This window comes from Hibiscus syriacus, unplaced genomic scaffold (genome assembly GCF_006381635.1).
Source record: "Hibiscus syriacus cultivar Baekdansim isolate YM2019G1 unplaced genomic scaffold, ASM638163v2 tig00109972_pilon, whole genome shotgun sequence".
Lineage (NCBI taxonomy): Eukaryota > Viridiplantae > Streptophyta > Magnoliopsida > Malvales > Malvaceae > Hibiscus > Hibiscus syriacus.
Genome location: NW_024062543.1, coordinates 64,285 through 86,354, shown reverse-complemented (window position 1 = coordinate 86,354; position 22,070 = coordinate 64,285). Strand labels below are relative to the sequence as shown.

At 36.2% G+C, this 22,070-nt stretch overlaps 1 protein-coding gene, 1 non-coding gene and 2 pseudogenes across 3 annotated transcripts; 2 read left to right on the top strand and 2 right to left on the bottom strand.

The window, feature by feature from the left end:
- Window positions 1–8,746: 8,746 nt before the first annotated feature.
- On the bottom strand, window positions 8,747–8,819 carry TRNAE-CUC. The gene has a single exon. It is a non-coding gene; the product is annotated as a tRNA-Glu (tRNA).
- A 1,141-nt stretch (window positions 8,820–9,960) lies between these two features.
- Window positions 9,961–13,932, top strand: LOC120211368 (zinc finger protein GIS2-like). 2 transcript variants are annotated; one of them, XM_039209912.1, is made up of 4 exons: window positions 9,961–10,069; window positions 11,622–11,819; window positions 12,589–12,681; window positions 13,156–13,932. In XM_039209912.1, the coding sequence occupies exons 2-4, from the start codon at window positions 11,707–11,709 to the stop codon at window positions 13,706–13,708; spliced, it is 759 nt and encodes a 252-aa protein (XP_039065843.1). In that variant the 5' UTR covers window positions 9,961–10,069; window positions 11,622–11,706; the 3' UTR covers window positions 13,709–13,932. The 2 variants fall into 2 exon arrangements, with proteins under 2 accessions (XP_039065843.1, XP_039065842.1); XM_039209911.1 differs by having other exon boundaries at window positions 9,966–10,065; window positions 11,612–11,819.
- Window positions 13,933–16,124: 2,192 nt separating this feature from the next.
- On the top strand, window positions 16,125–20,005 carry LOC120211367 (annotated as a pseudogene).
- A 969-nt stretch (window positions 20,006–20,974) lies between these two features.
- LOC120211277 lies at window positions 20,975–21,590 on the bottom strand (annotated as a pseudogene).
- Between the last annotated feature and the right edge of the window lie 480 nt (window positions 21,591–22,070).

Genomic DNA, 22,070 nt, shown 5'->3' with positions numbered 1-22,070 from the left:
GTTCCAAAACAGGGATAAACACCTGCGATCATAAGTAATAATTCATTTATTTGCGCACTTATTTATGAACACCTTTAAAAAATTTAAAAAATAAACACTAACCTTATCGACCTCCCACCATGCAGGATAAAGTTTAGCTTGTCCATTGCCCAACAAAAATGATTCATCTCGTTGATTCTTCAAGTGAACTGCGTGAAAAGCCGTCGGCATTATTGTATATAGCGAATTTTTTTTATTTTTCCTAAGCTTCCTTATTATTAGTAGACGTGACACCCACGCATCGATATGCTGTTTTACAAAAAAATACATATATTAGTGAATTACATTAATTTTTAAACAAATTAATCAAAATCATATATAAGACAAATATAAGACTTACCTCCCCATCCAAATAGCCACTGTCTTCAACCCCTAATAGCACACCCCACAAAGACCGATCAAGCAACAAAAACATTTCATCGTTGAGTTTGCTGATGTCAGTGTAACACCCTTGGCTCCGCTCATGTAAATAAAAATCAACTGCGGTCTTAGCCCAAAGGGTATTATCCACAATTGTTTCCGGTAGTTGTCTCCTCTCCACTTCAGATACCGGAAGGGTACTAGCCGGTAACTCATACGAGAGCCAACTCTCATCCATCATGTCCGGAACCGGTGGGGGTTTCTCAATACTTCGATATATTACCCCATGTGAATCGGGCTCTGGAATGGTAGGAGGGACCTCTTCAACGATGACAGTGGCCTCTTGAACGGTGGGGGGAATCTTGAGGGAGAATAGGGGCCTCTTGAACGATTGGAGGGGACTCTTGAGGGATGACCGGTGAGTCGGGCTTCTTCTTGCGGAGTCTTCGCACTATTGGGGTGAACGGAGACGTAATAGCACGTCCACGCCGTCTGATGCGTGAACTCCGTCGTGCAAGGAAAACCCGACGTAAAGCATCCACCTTATCGGGCCGCTAAAAAAAATTAATACATAAATCAGTAAATAAACAGACATGATATTAAACAAAGACAAATATGTTTCAAACTAGCATTGTATTCACCCAAATCATTATTCTATCATAGTTCACAAAATGCTCAGATAACATTCCAGAAGTAAGCACTTATATAAACATTTAAAAGGACAACATATATAAACATTCCAGAAGAAGAATAGTTTACTTTCGCAACACGAAACTTAAAATCGCAACGCAAAATGACTATCGCAACGCGGAAATGGCTATCGCAATGCGAAATGAAATCGCAACGACAAAATCGCAATGCGAAACACAAATCGCATTGCGATTTTCATTTCGCGTTGCGATTTTATCGTTGCGATTTCATTTCACATTGAGATTTTGTCGTTGCGATTTCATTTCGCATTGCGATTTTGTCGTTGCGATTTTCATTTCGCATTGCGATAGCCATTTCCGCGTTGCGATAGTCATTTTCGTGTTGCGAAAGTAAACTATTCTTCTTCTGCAAATTGAAACTTGAATGGATTGCATTACTTCAACCAAAAGACAAAAACAAAACCAAAAACAAATACTAACAAAAACAGTTTAGCAGTATTGGCAGCAACCGAATGAATTACGAGTATGAAAAATCTTAAACTTACCTCGTTGCGTAGAGTATGAACCTCATTCTGCAACGATGCTACCATCTCACGTAGAGCGGCTACCTCACCGCGTAATGTAGACACCTCAACACGCCATGCACCATCGTCTTTGCGTAAAGTACCGACCTCCTCACGCAAGGCATTGACCTCATCACGTAACTCCCCTAACTCATCCCGTTGAGGTGGAGAACAGGGAGATAAATGTCGTGGCATCTTTGCCGGTCGCCTATCTTGCGGTGATGGTGGAGAAGAGGCTCGATGATGTGACAGAATAGGTGATGGTTGTCGTTGTGGAGGTGTATAGCCGGGTCGATCAGATGATGGCTCTGGGTGAGGTGATAGCTCTGGGCGAGGTGATGGCTCCCGAAGTGGAGGCTGCTCATAAACCGTTCCATCAAAAAAACGCTTACTAGCTTGCCACCAATCAGTGGCAAGCTCAGCTTCCATGGGTGTCAGCCTCTGTAGAGGAGTGTTGGCCTCCTAACAATATAAAAGCTCAAACAAAGTTAAACGTGTACTAGTAATAACTTGTTTATAAACATATGGTAGTATTTATGTTAACTTACATTATTTATTGTCGTATACCGTAGTAAATCTTCCCATTGCAAGGTCCGTTTCCTCTTCCAGGAAATAGCCCTGGGAATATCATTTGAAGTTTTTATTGCATATGTCTTCATGGCGGGAAAGGCCTCAAATATCCAAATCTACAAACAATATAATAACAAACATTAGTAATTGTTAAATAATTACTTATAATTTTGGAAACATCATATAAAAATTCTTACCTTAAAGGCCCAAATAAAGCCTGTCAAAGTGTATTTGGAACCATCGCCATGCAAACTTTTTCGATCATCCAAGGCAGACGATAACTTATTCCATGTAGCTTTCCATAAATACGAGCCCCACGGAAACAGGTTCCACGCATTTAGGTCTTCTACCAATTTGATTAGATCATTTGGAATAGGTTGTCTGGCCTCTCTGCCTAAAAAGCCGGCATGCAAAAGAATTAGAAGGCATACTCGGACAACGTCGACGTCATCCATCCGAGTAAAACCATCTTTATTATTCAAAAATCTTGTCAAGTCTTCTACGTGTAGACTCGGCCTCTCCAGCTCAGGAAAAACCCGAGATAGCCATGATGGGCGGGTAATGTGTCTAGTGTACCGACCTACATCATCGTGTCCGAAGCGTAGACCGGTGATTAAGCAAAACTCCTCCCGCCCAAAACACGTATACGCCGGTGGAAAATCAAACCATATCTCTTCATCACGACGTTGTATAGTCTCTGGTAGATCGCTAGTCATGGTTTGAAGAAACAGGTGTGTCAACATCGCATCTCCACCGGGATGTTGTACTTTCAGCCATGGCCCGAAGCATGTATCCTCAAACATTTTTCTTTGTGCAGGTGAAAGCTTCGACGCAATTGTTTTGGCCAGGCTGACTTTATTTCTCAAGGTCAATTGAGCCGAATAAAAGTTCTACAAAAACAATAAACATACTAAATTAGATATACCAAAAACTACACTGTGAAGATATACCAAAAACAATAATAAACATAAATAGTAGTAGTTTATTCTTCAAACTTAAATATGCAACACTGTGAATTTCGTATTTGTCTTTGTTTTTTGGTTGAAGTAATGCAATTCATTCAAGTTTCAATTTGCAGAAGAATAATAGTTTCTGAAAATGAAAATCGCAACACGAAAATTACTATCGCAACGAGAGAATCGCAACGCGAAACTAAAATCGCGTTGCGATTTGCATTTCGCGTTGCGATTCTTGGTTGATTTAATAAGCAATCTAAGTGAAATGGTTAATCTATTATTGAAATTACCAGTAAACTTATCATCAATTTCAATATGAAAAACCTAATAATAATGCAAAAATTTCAAAAAGAAAATAATTAAAAAAACTAACCCTCGTTGGTTGATTTGGTTGATTTTCCATTTCTGATTGTGAGGGTGGCTCTGAGAGATGGAGATAGACGGATTTCGCCGGAGATGGGGACGGATTTCGTCGGAGATGGGTGAGAGAGTGAGAGATGGAGATGGGACTGAGTTGTGATTTTAGGTTTTAGGTTATGAGTTGCGATTACGGGATATACTGTGGACAGTTCAGTGTTCCAATATATTAATATTCATGTTTGGAATTTAAAAATAAAATACTTGGCCAGGATACTAATGGCGCTTTGAAAATCGCATTGCGATTATGTATTATCGCGTTGCGAAAGTCAGTATCGCGTTGCGAAAGTAAGTATCTCGTTGCGATTTTGTATTATCGCATTGCGATAGTCAGTATCGCATTGCGATTTTCCCAATTCGCGTTGCGATTTACTTATTCGCATTGCGATTTTCCCAATTCGCGTTGCGATTTACTTATTCGCATTGCGAATTGGGAAAATCGCAACGACACTGTATACCATCGCAACGCGATTTCCAACTATCGCAACGCGAAATGCAACGCGAATTTGCGATAATGGAGATCGCGTTGCGAATTAGCGATCGCATTGCGATTTTGTTGGTCATTTTGGCAAATCCGGAAAAAGTTGGTTAAAATCGTATATTATATGGGATTTTTGGTCACTGAGGTTATTTTCTCTTTTATTTAAAATAGACTACATAAGATATATATATTGAATACTAGTCTAAACTTAAATTCTTATTATTTTATACATCTTAACTTAAATTCACATATTAAAATAAATTAAATTAACATTTTAACATTAATATATATATATATATATATTATTTTTATCTTAACTTAAAAATATATTTTATTCTTATTTTAATTTATAAAATATATTTTAATTTTTTATTAACTTAAAAAAATAATTTATTCTTACCTTAAATGTAGTCTATCCTAAGACCTAGGTTTGATTCCTTCACTCCCCCCTATTTCAACAATTTCAATTTTTTTCCACTAGAGGGTGACACATGTCATCCTTTGATTGGTAGAAAATAAATCTATTAAATTAAAATAAATTAAATCTTCCAAATGGGTGAAGACACGTGTCATGATATTTGACACCAGTGACACAAGATACGATCTGATTTGAAGATTAAATTTACTTTAATTTTAAAATTAGGACCAAATTGATTCAATATATAAGTAACAATGACTAAATGTGTAATTATACCGGTTTTACTAAATGCCACATCATCACCAATTTTGTTAACTGTTAACGACAAGTGGCTTAATTAAATGTATTTAAATAGTTGGATGACTTTATTGACAAGAATTCAAAAATGATGGTCAAAATGAAAAGAGACTATAATTTTGTGGTCACTGGTATAGTTTACCCTATATTAAAATATTATAACATGTAACTAAATACCCACAAGAGTTTAACTTAGTTCCAGTGGTAAGCAACTTGATATCGCTTAAGCAAGATTTCGAGCTCAAGTTATTGTGTATGCAGAAAATCCCTATTAGAAGACTCACCCATCAAAACTAGATGTGCGACGTATAGATTAATTCGAATTAATCAAGGTAAAGCCTCGAAACCTGAAGAAAAACCCAAAATCTGTTAATGTTTTAATCCATCATATAAAAAATAGTAAACTGTTTGTCTTGTTATTTTTCCAACTTCCGGCGAATTTCTGTTTTAATTTCAAATCTTAAAAAAATTAATTTGATCACTCAATTTTCAAATTTTATTTTTATAAACCAATATTCTCTTTACTTTTAAATTTAGTCGGGTCTTACGTTTCTGTCTATATGCAGAGATTTTTTCGCAGGGATTTATTTGCAGGGATTACTTCCCATTTCAAACGCGCATATAATATTAATGATTTTTATGACTGCATATGAATACTGTTCAACTATATATTTATGTATTTATTTATACATGCTTTGCATTTTATCTATATTTTTAATTTTCTGACTGCCGGAGGTCTTCCACGAAAACTACTCTCAACCTGGCGTTGGGGACAACCTACTACCCTACCTCCCCTTACCCCATTGCATATGGGAATTGGATTTTGTTGTTGTTGTTGTTGTATTTTTATAAACCGTTCAAGTGTTAATTCTTTAACTTTGTGACAATATAGAATCCAAATGTTGAGTTTTAGACCTTATAATTATTTATGATTTAGTCTTCTTGTTATATTTGGTTGTCTTATTTTTTTCACTGTCGCTCGACTATCATTAGCCGCAACGTTATTAAATTAATTAATTAATTACTGGTATTTGATCTATTGATCGACTAATTCAGATCAGGTACTGCGAAGGTGATACTTCCAACCCAGTTTGCTTCATTCGCAAACGTCAGGATTCAAACCCTTGATTTTGCTTAAGAGACTTAATGCCTCATCCCACTAGAACAACTGATTGTTGGTGCCGCAACGTTATTAATATCAATATATTATTGTTTATCTCATTTTTTTCTTATTCTAAGCTTGATTTTTCGTAGAGATCCCTTAAAATCGACAAATTTGAAATTAAAACTTTAACCATACCTAGTTTATCTTATAATTTAATATGATAATATATTGTATATTAATAAAGAATTTAATTAAATTAAACTCTCAATGGATGACAGAGTACTCGGTCGAAGGATGGATAGAAAACAAATTTTAATAAATAAAAGTATTACAACAAAAAATGAAAACTAAAGTCAAAGAGTACTCTGTGGATGTGATTTGTGACAACATATATAAGGTTGCACGCGTACCAATTATTTAATGGCTCCATCGTGCTGAGGGTCCGTTTGTACATTAGTCAACTAAGTCAAGTGCTTATTTATAGCTAACAAACTTTATTTTTTTTAATTTTTGTTATAAAGTTTAGAAACTTTGTTCTATAATTTTTGTTCATCAAATTAAAACATTATATTTCATCATTAATAAAATAGGTGACCTGTGCTAATTTCTTTAAGGTAATCCTCATCAAATAGTTGACTCAAAACACATTTGTAACTTGATTTAGAATCCTAGAATTCACTTTATTTATAAAATATATAATTTATGTGAAATTAATGCTTTGTGTCTGTTTAAAAAATTATTTTTTTAATTGATTTTGAGTGTAATTAAACATAATTATATAAATAGTTGAAATACTCAACAAAATAATCGTCCATAATGTGCACAATTCTTGGAGCTCCCACCGCTTTCTTATTCTCTCCTATCGTATTCTTGATCCAGGGGCAACCATGCAGGGGGAAACCCCGCCAGTCACGGAGGGTGACTCAGGCGGCAGACACTGCAAAAGATAAGGGAATGAGCAACAAGAGGTTTAGAACATCAACAAATGAAGAAATAACAGAAGAAAGGACTTGGACTAAATCTTGGAGTGATATTGTAGCAGACTCACCTATATTCACTGGTGTCTTTCGTAACTCGAAACAGAGTTGAAGAAGAGGATTATGAATCGGACGAGGAAGAGGAAGCAGAAAGTGATGAAATCCCTACTATAAAGATCCCAAAAGAAATTAAATAGAAAATCAGAAAACCTTGGAGAAAAGCCCTGAAAATCAAACTACTGGGAAGAAACATAGCTTACAAAACCTTATTGAATAGGGCGACTTCTTTATGGAATCTTGAGAGCAATTTTGACTGCATTGATCTTGGAAATGGATTCTATGCAGTAAAGTTCCAAAGCGTAAACGATAGAATTAAAGTCATGACAGAAGGCCCATGGAAAATTATGGATCACTACCTGACAGTTCAAAAATGGAAGCCAAATTTCGTTGCCGAAACAACCAATATTCCATCAACTGTTATATGGATTCATATCCCAGGTCTCCCTATTGAATAACTCCAGATTTCAAAAAGTCTCTACACAGAAAAACCAGCAGGGTAACCGTTTTGATGTGTTAAGAGAAGAACAGACAAATGTAGAGAAAGGGACGGATGAGACTACTCAGAATCATAAGTACAGTGAGAAGGAGATACATCAATCTGAAGAGCCTAGAACTACGGGTGGAAAGCAAAATCAAAGTCAAGTTACTGATAAAAGAGGAACTGGGTTCAAGGGAAATGGGATTCCTAAAAGATCCACCAAATCAGAGGGTAAAACAGATGATATTTTGGGGGGGGGGGGAACAGGGTCATCCAACTCAACCAAGGATTAATAAAGGTTTACAGATCCGTGGGCAGACTCTTGCTAAAGAAGTGATTATTCCAACAGTTCATAGAATGGGAATTGAACACCAGGAAATCAACAGAGTTACCTCACATGGAAAGAGAGTGATGGTTAAAAGGTTCCCACAAGTACCCGGCTTGGAGGTTGGATGCTCAAAAGATCAAGAATATATCGACATGGAGGTAAGTCTAAAAAACCAGGTGATCCAAGTTACCGAGTCTCCTGAGTGCCAGGAGAACCCGACTCCAAAATCAAATAAAGTTCAGTAACTTTGTTTTAATTTTTGTTCGACCATCTTTTTCCCATCGATGGTAGACTATAGAGTGTCTCCTCGAAAAGGATGGCTCCGGAGATGTACTCATTGAGACCATGAGTGGATACGAGAAGGGTACGATATGCTTTTCTGTTCACCTCGATGTTCTCTAGACCGATTGAATCAAGTCACTTCCCACATGTAGCATTCGATTCATCCATGGCCAAAATACCTCGACTGGGAGATGTAATGGTTTTCTACGTCCAAAACACCATAAACAAAGCTTATTGCATACAAATATGGTTCAGGATTAGATTAATTCTATTGTTTATATGAAAAACTCGACTATCTTCTAGTACATATTACGGTCTAAACAAGCTCGTCAACATAAGAACTAGCACGGACGGTTAGGGCGGACGATGTAGGGTGGCACTGAACGACACAAACCGAAGGCTGTTGGAGATTTTGGACCTTAATTTCGCACACTCGGCATGGCTGCATTCGCGGTTGATATGGATTGTTTTATATTCGCCTTGTAAAACATTCTAGACAAAAACGCTTCTTATTGACCATGCAGTTGCAGTAACTCTAAATTATAGTTTTTCTGACAGATTCCTTATGAAATCAAACAAATAAACTTGAGGTTCTAATTTTGTTCAGATTAGTGGGCATGGTTTAAGTATTGGGTTTTGATGAAATTTTGAGTTTAAAATCCCACATTGGACGGTTGACAGAAAGCCGAGTCGTAGGATTATGGCAAGTCCAAAACTGCTCGTGTTTGCAACTGTGGCCGGGTTAAAAAAATGCAGCAAGGAGAATTCCGTTGCCGGGACTTGAACCCGGGTCTTTCGGGTGAGAGCCGAATATCCTAACCAACTAGACTACAACGGAAGCTGCTAAAATCATTGAATATACATATATAAAGATAATATTATATTCCTGAGATTTGTGTTAACTCTCACTATGCCACCATGTTAAAAATAGAATAACCAAATTATATAAAATCGAATGCAAGACATCAAGTCTGTAATTTCAACATAGTACAAGTACATACTACAAAGTAAACCTAAACTAGTAATAAAATTATATGACAATTAACATTATATTAGTCAACGCTTTTAACAAATTACACCGTTACTTAACGATATTAGGCAAACACATCTCGAATATGATCGTATCTAATTTAAATTAGGATAAAAACCATAACTTTTACCAAGTTGAAGTCTTAGGGGCTGTTTGTTTGCCAATTAATGGAACCGTTCAGCGCGTTTGTTTCGCACATCTGAATGATTCAGCAAAACAGTGCTGAATGATTCAACACAGAAGTACATTCTGAATGATTCAGAGCCATTATCAAACAGCATGTCACATTCAGATCTAATTCATACAGAGCCTCTGAAACATTCAACATTTGAATCATTCAATGCTTAATCATTCTGAAGTAAACAAACAACCCTAGTCTTGATATTGGAGAAGCAAAGGAGTATCCAAAGGGTAGAATTCGCCCAGTGGCATAGGTGGGTTAATTATTTAACCGAATATAGCATTAAGCGCATTATTTAGGGATTTACAACAAGAGTTACAGTGCAGTGAAAATTTATTATGTCGACGTGATAAATTTTAATAAAAAATATTTTTTATTCGAATTTTTAACCTCGATGAGATAAAATCTAATAAAAATTATATTTTATTAAAACTCATCACATCAACGTGACAAGTTTTCCTTGCACTGCAACATTTATCGTGGATTCCAAAATAATTTTGAAAATAAACTATTGGGTTAGATTTTTTACCCGAGTAACCTACTGGGTCAATTTTGCCATATCCAAAGAGTGTAGGTAAGAAGATTTCACGGGCTACGATATGTTCTTATCCTGTACCCAAAGATGGCCGAAGTTTGGGTCAAGAGGCTGAATATACAAGAAGAAATGTTAAACTCATCGGCCCAATCCTCCAACGAAATGCAAACTTCCATGTAACCCGATCCTCACTTTTCTCTTTTATCTTCGAAATCCACGTTTATTAGAGGCTGCTGTCTTCTTTCTCCAGATCCAATTTTCTCACCAGCAACAAATCTCCCTTTTCATCCTTCATTTACATTCGCGAACTACGGTTAAATTGCGCCCGGTAACGTCAGGTTCGTACTTCCTTTATTTGTTTACTTTTCTATGCATTCGATTATGCTATTTGAATTTCGTTTTGTTACTTTCGATAGGGTTGTGTATTTCTATCCTTATCTTCTCTGCTTCCTTTAATTTGGGTTCTGAATCTGGTAGTTACGGTTTTCTCCGTTGAAATCTGAAATTTGAACTATATATCTTCGTCTGTTTGCAAATATTTGCTTTTATTTTGTTTAATGCTCGCTTCTATGATAATGGGTTGCTGGTGTTTCTACAATTCATGCAAATTCGAACAACATGAATTTATCGACGGAAAGAAACATTGAGCGTGAACATGTGAAAGATAGTGGAAGATAAGTAATTGGCCTCCCTGCCTCACACTTATTGCTGTGGGAGCAAGGTTATAAACTTAAACAAAAAGCTATTGTTTCCATGAATTTTCAATGGGATTGCATATTATGTTTCTTTTGTTTCGTTTTTCATAGCTTTAAAGAGTCACTTGGCTTTTGTTTTGTAAGGTTAGAAATTATTTGAATTCTTTTCCCTAGTTGGACTGGATGTGATCTCATGTATGAATTCTTTTCCCTAGTTGGTGGCGGTGAAGTGGTGATTTAATGTGTTTGGGAGTAACTGCAGCTTACAAAATTTAGGATGCTGCTATGGCACTAACTTATGTGAAGTCGTTATTTTTAAAGTTTGCATCAATTGTCACTGCATATAGCTTTTCTGAAAGAAAACAATAGGGTTTAATCTTATATTGTATTGTTGTGATTTGACTTTTGAGAAGGGGGCATTTGTTGGAGTCCTTTGGGAAGAAAAGGGGGTCCAGGTGAGAAACAATTTCACAGGATAAGGGTAAATGAGGAGGCAGTTCACTGGAGGTTTTTAAACTTGGAAATGGATTTTACTGGCATTGTTACCTGTTTTTTCATGTAGATGGTTTTTAACTGATACACTGGCTTTTATTGCTCTCTAACCACTTAGATGGTTCTAATAATCCCTCCCCCCAATTCGTAGTGTGTTCGAACTTTGTTGAAGGTTGCTACAATTAAATTTGAAACTCTCAGAGAGATATTAGGAGTTTATCTGCTATCTTATGTGTTTCTCTTCAATCTACTTGTGTATTCTTTTGAACTACAATAGTTTTCCTTATGCACATAGAATCTTTATGATCAGCCATTCCCAAGTTTTCATATGGCTGAATCCCGTTATTTTCTTTTAATCATCTCTTGGATGCTGGCCAATGAACTTAAGTGTAATAGAATGGATGGATGGTTCTGAATTAGATTTTGTGTGCCTGTTCATGAGTCTGTATCTGGAATGATGGCTATTCGAAAGAGATGGTTGAACTTTTCATGAGGAATTTGGTTTGGGTGGGGGTCATCAAGTACTTGGTGCCGACTGCCGAGTTGCGTGGTTTGTAATCAATATAAGATGTGGATTGCTTGTTGATTGTAATGTGTCTCTTACTCATGGGATTTGGTGTTTATATTTTGGAGGGAATGGTAAGAGGTCTGATATGGCTCATGGATGATGATGGGTGTGTGGTTGTGCTGTGGACAGGGTGGAGCAGGAGCAGTAGCAGTTTGTGTGTTGGTAGAGGTGGTTTTGTTTTTGCTGATCTGTGGAGGTAGGTGTTGATAATCTTAGATTTGAACATGAGTTCAGACGGCAGGAGCAGGAGCCGGAGTCCTATGGATCGTAAGATTCGATCTGATCGCTTTTCTTACCGTAATGCACCCTACAGGAGGGAGTCTCGTCGGGGTTTCAGGTTTTCTAATTTCCAAGCATTTAGTTAATTTTCTTTTCTCGGGCAGTCATTTGGTCCGAGGAAAAATGTGTTAACTTATAGTTCTCAAAAATGGTTTTGCCTATAGTCGTAATATAAATATTACAGGATATCAAGTGTTATTACTCTAGTGAGAAAAGTACATGGGTCTGTATGTCATTTTCAAACCGATCTATTTTTATGTGTTTGTTGGTTTCACAAATAAAAGGACTCATTTCTCTTCAAGTGTTTTAAGTCATGGTGGTTGGCTGAAAATATTTTGAGTCTCGATAATTTGCCCCCGAGTCACGCCAAAACAGAACCTATAATGTTGTTATCGCTTTCTGCTTCAGCAAAAAAGATGATGAAGAATATTGAAATGCCTGGTTTTATCTTTCTTTGAACTGGAAACTACAAAATTACTTCACTGAAGAGGGGTATTGTTTATTTTGTCTGTGGCTGTTATCATATATTGTGTACAATCTTTTATGTCAGTAGTCTTGGGGCATGTGTGGGTTGAGGTTAGGCTTTTGTGTACTAAGTTTACCGCTTCTGTTGTTGTATACTTTCTGTGGGATGTACCGGAAAGTTCATTTGTAACCTGGCTTCTGTTTGGTATATCTCATAATCTTTCCCTAAATATTTTTCCTGATTTTCCGTTCTTTTTTATTTTCTATGTATGTACATGTGTTCTTTTTTATTAACAGAATTTCCTTAAAGAATAGCAATATATCAATTGTTTGATTATTTAATTTGACTTCTTTCTTTCCAGCCAAAACAATCTATGCAAGAACTGCAAACGACCAGGTCATTATGCTAGAGAGTGCCCTAATGTGGCAATTTGCCACAATTGTAATCTCCCTGGGTAAAAAACCTTCTTCTCCCCTTGCTGTTAACCTTGAATCTGATAGATCTTTTGAGTTTATTTATGTTTGTTTTTCTTTTGTCTGTATGACCTTTTATTTGGCATTATTATTTTCAAGGTGTCTGATAAAGCTATAGGCTTTTGTTTTGATTAAAAATGTATTTTTCTGTCAAAACTTAATAGTGGCTCGTTAATGTCATTCTGCATGCATCAAATTCCTATTATTTTGCGGTTTATACTTTCGATTAATTGTGTTTCACGCCTTTTCTTTAACATTTTCCTTTTTCAAATGAGGACTGAAGCAAATGAACTAGATCTAATTCTGGAATTTTAAATGCAAAATGTTTATTCTTTTGTTGTCTCTCGTTTTATGAGTAATCAAGTAGGGTCTTTATGATTTAGCTGTTAGGCAAAGCTATGTTGCTTTCTTGCAGTTGTGGAGCGGTTCTAACTGTGCAGGCACTATATGAACAGGCACATTGCTTCGGAATGCACAACCAAGTCTTTATGCTGGAACTGCCGTGAACCTGGCCACACGGCAAGCCACTGTCCAAACGAGGGAATCTGCCGCACCTGTGGAAAGTCCGGGCATTGGGCCAGAGACTGCACCGCACCCCCGATGCCACCTGGGGATGTGAGGTTATGCAACAATTGCTATAAGCCCGGTCATATTGCAGCTGACTGTACGAATGACAAGGCATGCAATAACTGTAGGAGGCCAGGTCACTTGGCACGTGATTGTACAAGCGACCCCATCTGCAACCTGTGCAATGTAGCTGGTCATATGGCTAGGCATTGCCCAAAAGCCAACATGATAGGAGATCGAAGCAGTGGCGGTCGTGGTGGTGGTGGTGGTGGTTACCGAGACCATCGAGACATTGTTTGCCGTAACTGCCATCAGCTTGGTCACATGAGCCGGGATTGCATGGGGTCTTTGATGATCTGCCACAACTGCGGTGGAAGAGGACACATGGCGTACGAGTGCCCTTCTGGGAGGTATTTGGACCGCTACCCTAGGAGGTACTGATGATCCATGCAACTCGTGGCGGCTGCAATTTATGTTAGAATTATGGTTTAATTTTTGATTGAAGGCTTGGAACTTGATCAACTTCGAAATTTGGATTTTCAGTGTAGTGATTTGCCGGAGCTTGTTGAAGTAAGCATACATATTATTATTTAGTTACTTTTGATTATGACGAACTGCTGTGTATCATAATAAGATGCTTTATTAAAGGCTAAACTTGGTGTGCAGCTCCTTTACAATATTTTCGCATTATTAAGTACCAATTTAGACAGTTCATGGATAGGTTTACATGTATGAATGGCGATAATGGATGTGACTTGTATAATAATAGACTATCGCAATTCGGCTTTAATATTTTTATTACGTGTGGTTTAGCAGATCTATCTGTTGGTACAATTCACAATTAGAATCACTCAACTCGTATCTAGCTAGAATGCATACGAAGAATTCGGTCCCTGAAATGGGGATTGTCCGTATAAGAAACTTAAACTTTGATATTAATTAGTAGCCTACTCAGAATCAGTTGTCCTGCAGGAAATTTGCAGGCCTTGGAGGAATATTGATTCATGCAGACCAACTGACTGGTACTGCAGCGAGAGATATTGGTACAATTCACATTCATTCATGGGAATGTAATATTGAACTTTCATGTTAGTATCGTAATAGTCTATAATAAAAATCGTTGATTAAAGATTGTATTAATTTTTCTTTTCAAGTTTGAGAATTACATTAAAATTTTCTTTTTAAGTTTGAGAGTTACATTGAATATAAAAATAGTTTAAAAGCTACATTAACTTTCTTAAAAAAAGTTTGAGAACTCTTGGGGTGATTTTGCTACGCAGCAATCAATTTAAAGGCTAATTTAAGATGATTTTTAACTTAGAATGTTATCTTGTTTAACCTAAAAAATTATACAAATTTATAACATTTTGTCGAAAATGTTATATTTTGGAGATTTTAAAGTTTATAACAAAAAAAAGTTAAATAATTTGTAATAATTTTAGTTATAATAAAAAATGTTATGAAAAAGATAATTTTTTCGGTTAAACCTAAAATATTACCCTGTACAACCTAAAAATATTAGGTTATTGATAATATTTCAATTGTAATTGACATTAATAAGTTATATTTTAAACTTTCCTCAACCTGAAAAAAAAATAATAAAAGGGTAAATTGCATCATTCCTCATTGAACTTTACTATCTCTCTTATTTTCCTCACCCAACTTTCAATTTGATCAATTTGCTCACTGAACTTTACATATTCAATCATTTTGCTCACTCTACCGTTAATTATTTAATGATGTTATGACGTGGCACAGACATCAAAATGACATCAGTTTGAAAAACTCAAATATACTCCAAAATGACGTTATTTCGATGAGTAAAATAGAAGAGAGAGTAAAGTTCAGTGACTCATGACATACTTTACCCTTTTCCTTCTCTTCTTCATTTTTTCTCCGTTGACCAACAAGTCATTTTCATTTCGATCACCGTCGACCGTCTTAGATGGTGTCCGTTCGGTACCAAATTTCATGGGTCAGTTCGTCTAGACCCCTTAGTCCGAATTTGATGGTTGTTTCACTGGGAAATGTCCCAAAATCCGTGAATTTGGACTAAAATATTTCGGTTTCCTCACTTTCAAACTGAAATTCGTGAACTTCGAAGCAAGTTCTGAAAAAATGGAGGTCGGATTTGGACTCAAGGTGTCAAGGCGAAATGACTCATCTAGGGATGGACATGGGACCTGAACCCGACCCGATCCGGGTCGGTTGGGTTTTTTAAATGTGATGTTCGGGTCGGTTCGAGTTTATGGTGAAAAATACCCGACCTGACCCGGAAAAAATATATAATTTTACCTTATATATTTAGGAATAATTAAAATAATATCTCTCTATATATTATTTTTTTAATTAAGTCATTGTTTTTATTAAAATAATTTTTTTATTATTATTTAGGTTCGTGTCGGGTTTTTAAGTTATATATCTGGTCGGGTTCGGGTCGGGTCGGATCTCGGGTGGAGGATTCCTTGTTCTCTGGTCGGGTCGATCAAAAATCCGACCCGTGCCATCCCTAGACTAATCCCATTTTAGGACCGAACGACCACTATCTACAGCGGTCGACGGTGACCGACATAAGAATCCAACCACCTTTTGTTTTTATTTTATTTTTTAAAATTATTTTATATTAAATAATAAAATATATCACATCATCATCCGTTAGAGAGAAAATGGTCGAGTGAGCAAAATGATTCGATTATATAGTTTAGTGATCAAATTGATCAGATTAAAAGTTGAGTGATGAAAATAGGAGATAGAGTATAGTTCAGTGAGAAATGGTGTAGTTTACCGATAATAAAAACATTTAACTTCCATTTCTCAACGAACCAACCATTTTAGTAAGCCGCGTCTCTCGCCTCCTCTCTGGAAGAATTTATTTTCCATTATACGCCCCCGTCACTTTCTCTTCTTCCTTCGGCCTCCTACTCAGTTCCATTTCGTTTTCCTTTTTTTGGTCCCTTCTCCATCAGTTTTTCCTTTTCGATTCAAAGCAACGATGAACTCCTATAAGCGCGTGGTTCAATTAGGATTCAATGCGTATTCGAGTTCCTTTGTGAATAGGGTCGGGCATCGACAGATTTCTGAACTCGTTAAGTCCAATGGAAAACGTACATTTCTCGTCGACACATTAGCTCTGGTACTTCAATTGAACTTTATTTCATTTCAATTTCCTGTTTGGTTTTCGGAAAAACCTAGGAATATGAAGGACGTGTGAGCATGCTTTTTTAATCTTGTTTCAATTAGGAAAGTCGAATCGAATGCCCCCCCTCTTACTTCTGTTAGTTATTATACTCAATTCGATTGGATTTGTTTTCTCGTTAAAGGAATCGGTGTTTATTCCGTTTCTTTTCCGATATATTTGGATATGGAACTCTTAGAGTTGGCCCTTCTGTTACATTTGAGTTATTTTTACACTATAATAGGTTCGAAGTTTGGAAGCCCAAGGCCTGCCATCGAAACAAGCGGAGGCAATAACGGCTGCGATCACCGAAGTTCTAAACGACAGTTTGGAGAATGTATCCCATTCTTTTGTTTCGAAGTCAGAAATGCAGAAAGTAAGTTTGGTTGATTTATTTGTTACCGTCTTTTTAATGTTTCCTTGATCATGTATGTTTATTGCAAGTATGTATGTACTAAAATTTGCTTCATTTTACCTTTTGTAGTCTGAGATGCTTCAAGAAGCCAATTTGTCAAAGTTTAAATCGGAAGTAAAAAGTTCCCAGGTACTAATCTATATGTTTAATCATGAAAAACTTAGTTGCAAAGGAGAAAGAAGAAACTTTTATTATGTGCTAATTTTGTAATTTGACCAAAATGAACACTCCAATCAGTCTCTTATTGATTCCAAATTTCTAATGTTTCCAATTCTTTAGAATTTCTACTGGTGGTTGATGCTTTGCAATCTTGTTGAGGGTTCAATTTGAACTAATGATATTACAACACTGGAGTTTTTATGTTTCTTTTCTAGCATTCTTGTTTATTAACCCAATGTTGCTATTTGTGAGGCTGGTCAAGCTTAGGGTAATCAAGATTTTATGTGCTATTTTAAATCCCCTTTGCCCTATCACTTTTTCCTTTCCCCCTTTTTTGACAATTGCTCTGGTGTATGTAAGGAAGGAGGTAAAGAAGAAAGTGTAATGACAGATTTGTGTCAAAAGTTAGGTGTAGGTTAGAGAATGCTATTAGGTGGGTTTAAAATTAGATGAATAATTTGAAGTTCAGGTAAAGATATTTTGACTAAAGAAAACGGATGCTTTGCAACTAAACTACGCTTAGCTATTGACAACATATCAAGTTTTGAGTTTAAAAGTTACTCAAAGATGGAGAGTGTGTAGAATGGGGAGACCTCTTGGTAGTTTCTTAAAGAGAGTATGATACTAGCTTTGAAATTGCAAGAGCCAAGAGTGTTCTTGGCACTGGATTTGATTAGATAAACTTCTTTTAACAATATGAACCCTTTCTGGAAAGGTTTTCTTATGAGTAGACTTCATAGCAGAGTTCACTTGTATTTAACTTCCGTTGGTAATTAGCAACTTCATTGATATAAAAAATGCTTAAATATGTTCATCCTTGTATGTATTATTTGATTTGGTCCTTTCCATCTTGATTAAAATATTACTTCTTGGGCTTCACTCGGTGTTTTAAAAAGCGTGCCTGAGGTGCTTTGAGGCGCTAGGCGTTTAGAAAAACGCCTCCGACCATCAAGGCGGCGGCGAGTACATGAGGCGGCGATTCAGTCGTCGGAGGCGGCGAGAGGCGACGCTTTTAGCGATTCACGTACAATGACCCATTTCACGTACAATTATTTGCTTAGCAAATAAACAGGCCACTGTAACAGAAAGATCAACAGCCCTATCCCTGTTTAGATGTAGGAGAAACCTTAACAGAAACGACGAGAATTCATAGGCGAAATGAAAAGCTGTACCTGAAAGAGAAGAACAGGAGAGTAGAAGAGGAGGCACTCTTTGAACGATATTGCCGATTGAGAAAAACCCTAGGGTTTCAAGATAAGTTGACTATTTATAGTGTGACCTTGAAGGCCACGATTCTTTATTTCACACGTGGACAGCCTGATTAACGTTGACGGTCATGGGAAGTTAAAATTTGGGCTGAAATTTTGAACTCTTTTTTAATGGGCCTCTTTTTGGTTTTATGGGCTTTTTTAGAATATGGATACTAAACTCACTTGTTTTATTCCGTTTTGAATTAAATCTAATTAAATAATAAAAATATACTAAATTTGATTGATGAAGACGATGAAGAGATAGAACAGGATATTGAACTTTCCAAAGATGATGGGGAGGAGGAGGTGCTTGGGATTGATGTTGATGACGATGATGATGAAGATGAGTCTTAGGCATTTTGATTATTGATGATATTTTTTGTCTTTTTTTAGATACAATATGACATATGCTACTTGGTGTTTTTGCTTATTAAGTTAATTATTAAGTTGTTTTGTGTTTGAGGTATGGTTATAAAATATTTACAAATATTTTGTAAAATTAAGCGCCTCGCGTACGTGAATCCCTCGTCTCAAAGCGCCTCAAAAAAATGAGGCTCTCAGGTAGCTAATCGCCTTTTAAAACATTGGCTTCACTGGAATGTTCCACTCCTCGATTCTGTTATTATTATGTTATGATGTTATTTTGGGCTGTACTGGTGAAACCAGAACTACCCTTTCTTCATTTTAAAATATGGTTGTCTTCATTGCAATGCGGAGCTAGTTCACGCTTATTGTTCTTTAATTGTCATTTTTGTTTTGTTCACTTTCTCTCATGTAAATGTCTTTTTCAGTATAAATGCTTGTAAATGTTCTCTTTAGTTCTAACTCATGTATTCTTAATTAAATCTCCACACAGTACCATCATGTGGTCATACTGCAAATACTTGTGGACTTGTAGTCTTTATGTGGTTTCGTTATGATCATTTCCTTTTAATGCAGGAGCATCATTTTTCTATGTTGCAACGTGAAACTGAGAAACTTCGAGGTGACAGAAAAGATGCGAAATGAACTAAGGTATGTTTTCTGGATTATAATGGAATTGTTTCCAACTTTTCCTAAAATTTTCATGGCGTGATTTTGTAAAACTGATTCTAGGCGCATACGTGATGAACTCGCCAACCAGAATGCCGAAACTACCAACCTAACAAACAAGCTAGATAGGGTGAGCATGCTTGTTTATTTCATTCGAAAACCTGTGTTTAGATGCTTTGACATTAAGTATAAGCATGATCTTTTGAACCATCTACAGGAAATTCATGCATTAAGAGCCCAGCTAGAACCTGCAAAATATGATGTGATAAAGTACTGCATAGGTACCCTCGTCTCCATATCTGCGGTTGGGCTCGCTGTAGTCCGCATCTTAATGTAACCTCAAACCTCTTTAAAGTAATGCCAACTTTTCCTACATAAAATCCCAAATTTCATTTTTTTTTTCTGGCGACTGGATTTCTAGGGGAGTAAAAAGGGTGGAAAGTACTTTTATCATTGCAAGATTTTAGTATAATTTGCAAGGAATGGCGAATCCTAGTCGATCGGAACAATTATTTGTGCTTCTTTTAGGAGTAAGCACGACTTATTCTATGAACTCTGTTTACTTGATATGCTTTATTGTGGCATTTTAGGGAGGTAAAGTTGAGGATATATAACCAAAGAATATTGCTATAGCCTAGGCAAAGGTACAAGATGGCTTTTCTTTTATTTTATATGGAACAAATGATTTGCCTTCTGTGCTAGTTGATATGCGCGTAAAAGAGGGTGGGGGGGAGTTCGAAACAATTTTAATGTAGAAGTATCATTCATTACCTTATTCATGATTTGATTAGTTTATTGTTGTTATTATTGTTTGAATATGCCCCTCGTTATGATAGATGTTGCTCATTAATTTATAGTTGAAATCAAATTATTATAATAAATTATACAAAATGATATAAACATTTGATGTGATATGACATGAAAACAATATGAAATTTACATTGGTTTGCGGCAGGTGGTGCTTGAGTGTGATAACCAGGTGGTGATCTGCATTAAGATGATCCCATCTCTGAAATCGAGAGACCTAAAATTTTAAGGTAGATGATAAATTTATAAAATTTTAAGAGTAAAACTTTATGATAGAAGATAAATTTATAAAATTTTAAAGGTGAATAAAATATCAATAACAATATTTAAAATATATAGAAAATTTTGAAGACTTTCTTCAATCCGTCCCTATCTGAAACAATGAATGTGTAGAGGTCCTAGTGATTTGGTAGATGTTGGATCAAGGTTGGCAGCAAATTCTTCGTGAATGCAATCGAGTATTTGAGCATTCATTAAAAATGGGTAAGAGTTTTTAGAACATATATTATTATTTATAATTATCTAAATCAATTAAAAAATGTTTTTTTTAAAAGGCAAACTACATAAATAGTAACAAACTTTTAGAATATTTACATCTTACTCACCAATTTTTTAAAGCTTACAATACAATGACTAGATTTTTAATATGTATTTTTACTAGGACCACTACAACAATAATGGGAATTAATATTATGTTTGTTAAAAAAAGGAATTAGTATTATGAAGTGTCAAATCAGCGTAAAAAAAGTTTGAGTACGTCAAATACTAATAAGATTTTATTTTATTATAAGGTAGGCTTCACTTCTAAAACAAACAATACAACCCATTAATTTTCTCTGCTTTGGTGTGGCTTTTTTCTTATTTCTACCTTTCATTTCCCACGAAAAGGACAACTCAATCTGTAACTCCGCACAGCAACGAGTCTAGTGGCTCGTGGAGCAGTGAGTCCAAATGAATCGTTCATGTCAAGCTCACTCGGCTTCATTCCATCCGGCAACTCCCAGTTAAAACAATGAAGCATATGAGCCACACTCAATTCCAACCCATATAGCCCGAGTTGCATTCCCGGACAGGACCTTCGACCCGACCCGAATGGGATGAACTCAAAATTACTGCCCTTAAAGTCAGGTGCATTACCATCCAAAACCCTGCTCGGTTTAAACTCATCCGGGTCTTCCCAAGATGACGGGTCACGCCCGTAGCCCATGCATTGATCATTATACGCGATTTCGCCGGCACCCGATAGCCGCCGAGGATGGAGTCCACGGAGGTCTCGTGGAGGAGGAGAGGGATGGGAGGGTGTAGACGTAGCGTTTCTTTAATGGCACTTTTTAGGTAGGTCAATTTTTCGAGATCCGATTCTTGAACGACCCGATCCAACCCGATGACGTCACTGAGTTCTTGCTGAACTTTCTGGAGTTCCGCCGGACTCTTCATTAGCTCCGCCATGGCCCATTTTATTGCCGATGCCACAGTCTCGGTTCCACCAAACATTACGTACGTCTCACTTGCATTAATTGGAAAAAAGGTACAATTGTGGTTTGGTTTCTACTATTTTGGATGAAATAGAAAGGTCAACATTTTTCCTTGGTCCCTCAACTATGCTAAAATTTGAAAATTAAGTCTTTATGTTTAATCTAAATTTGGTCTTATTTTTAACCGTTAACAATATTAACTATTGCATCTTCATGTAGATCTTTCTTAAAAAAAACCAAATTTAATTTTTTAAAGTGATTTTTGAAATATCTCGTCTCGAATAATTTAATGACCTTTTAATTAATAAAACATGGTTCGAGGAGCTGCCACCAAACTTTGATTAGTGTGTGATTACGCACCCAAAAACATATTTGTCATTTTAATAAAAAAATATTAATTTTAATTAAAACAATAAATTTATGGTATGAGTTACCATAAATTTGAGCTCGAGAGTCGATTATACGTGGGGAAGGATTAACACCCCCACAA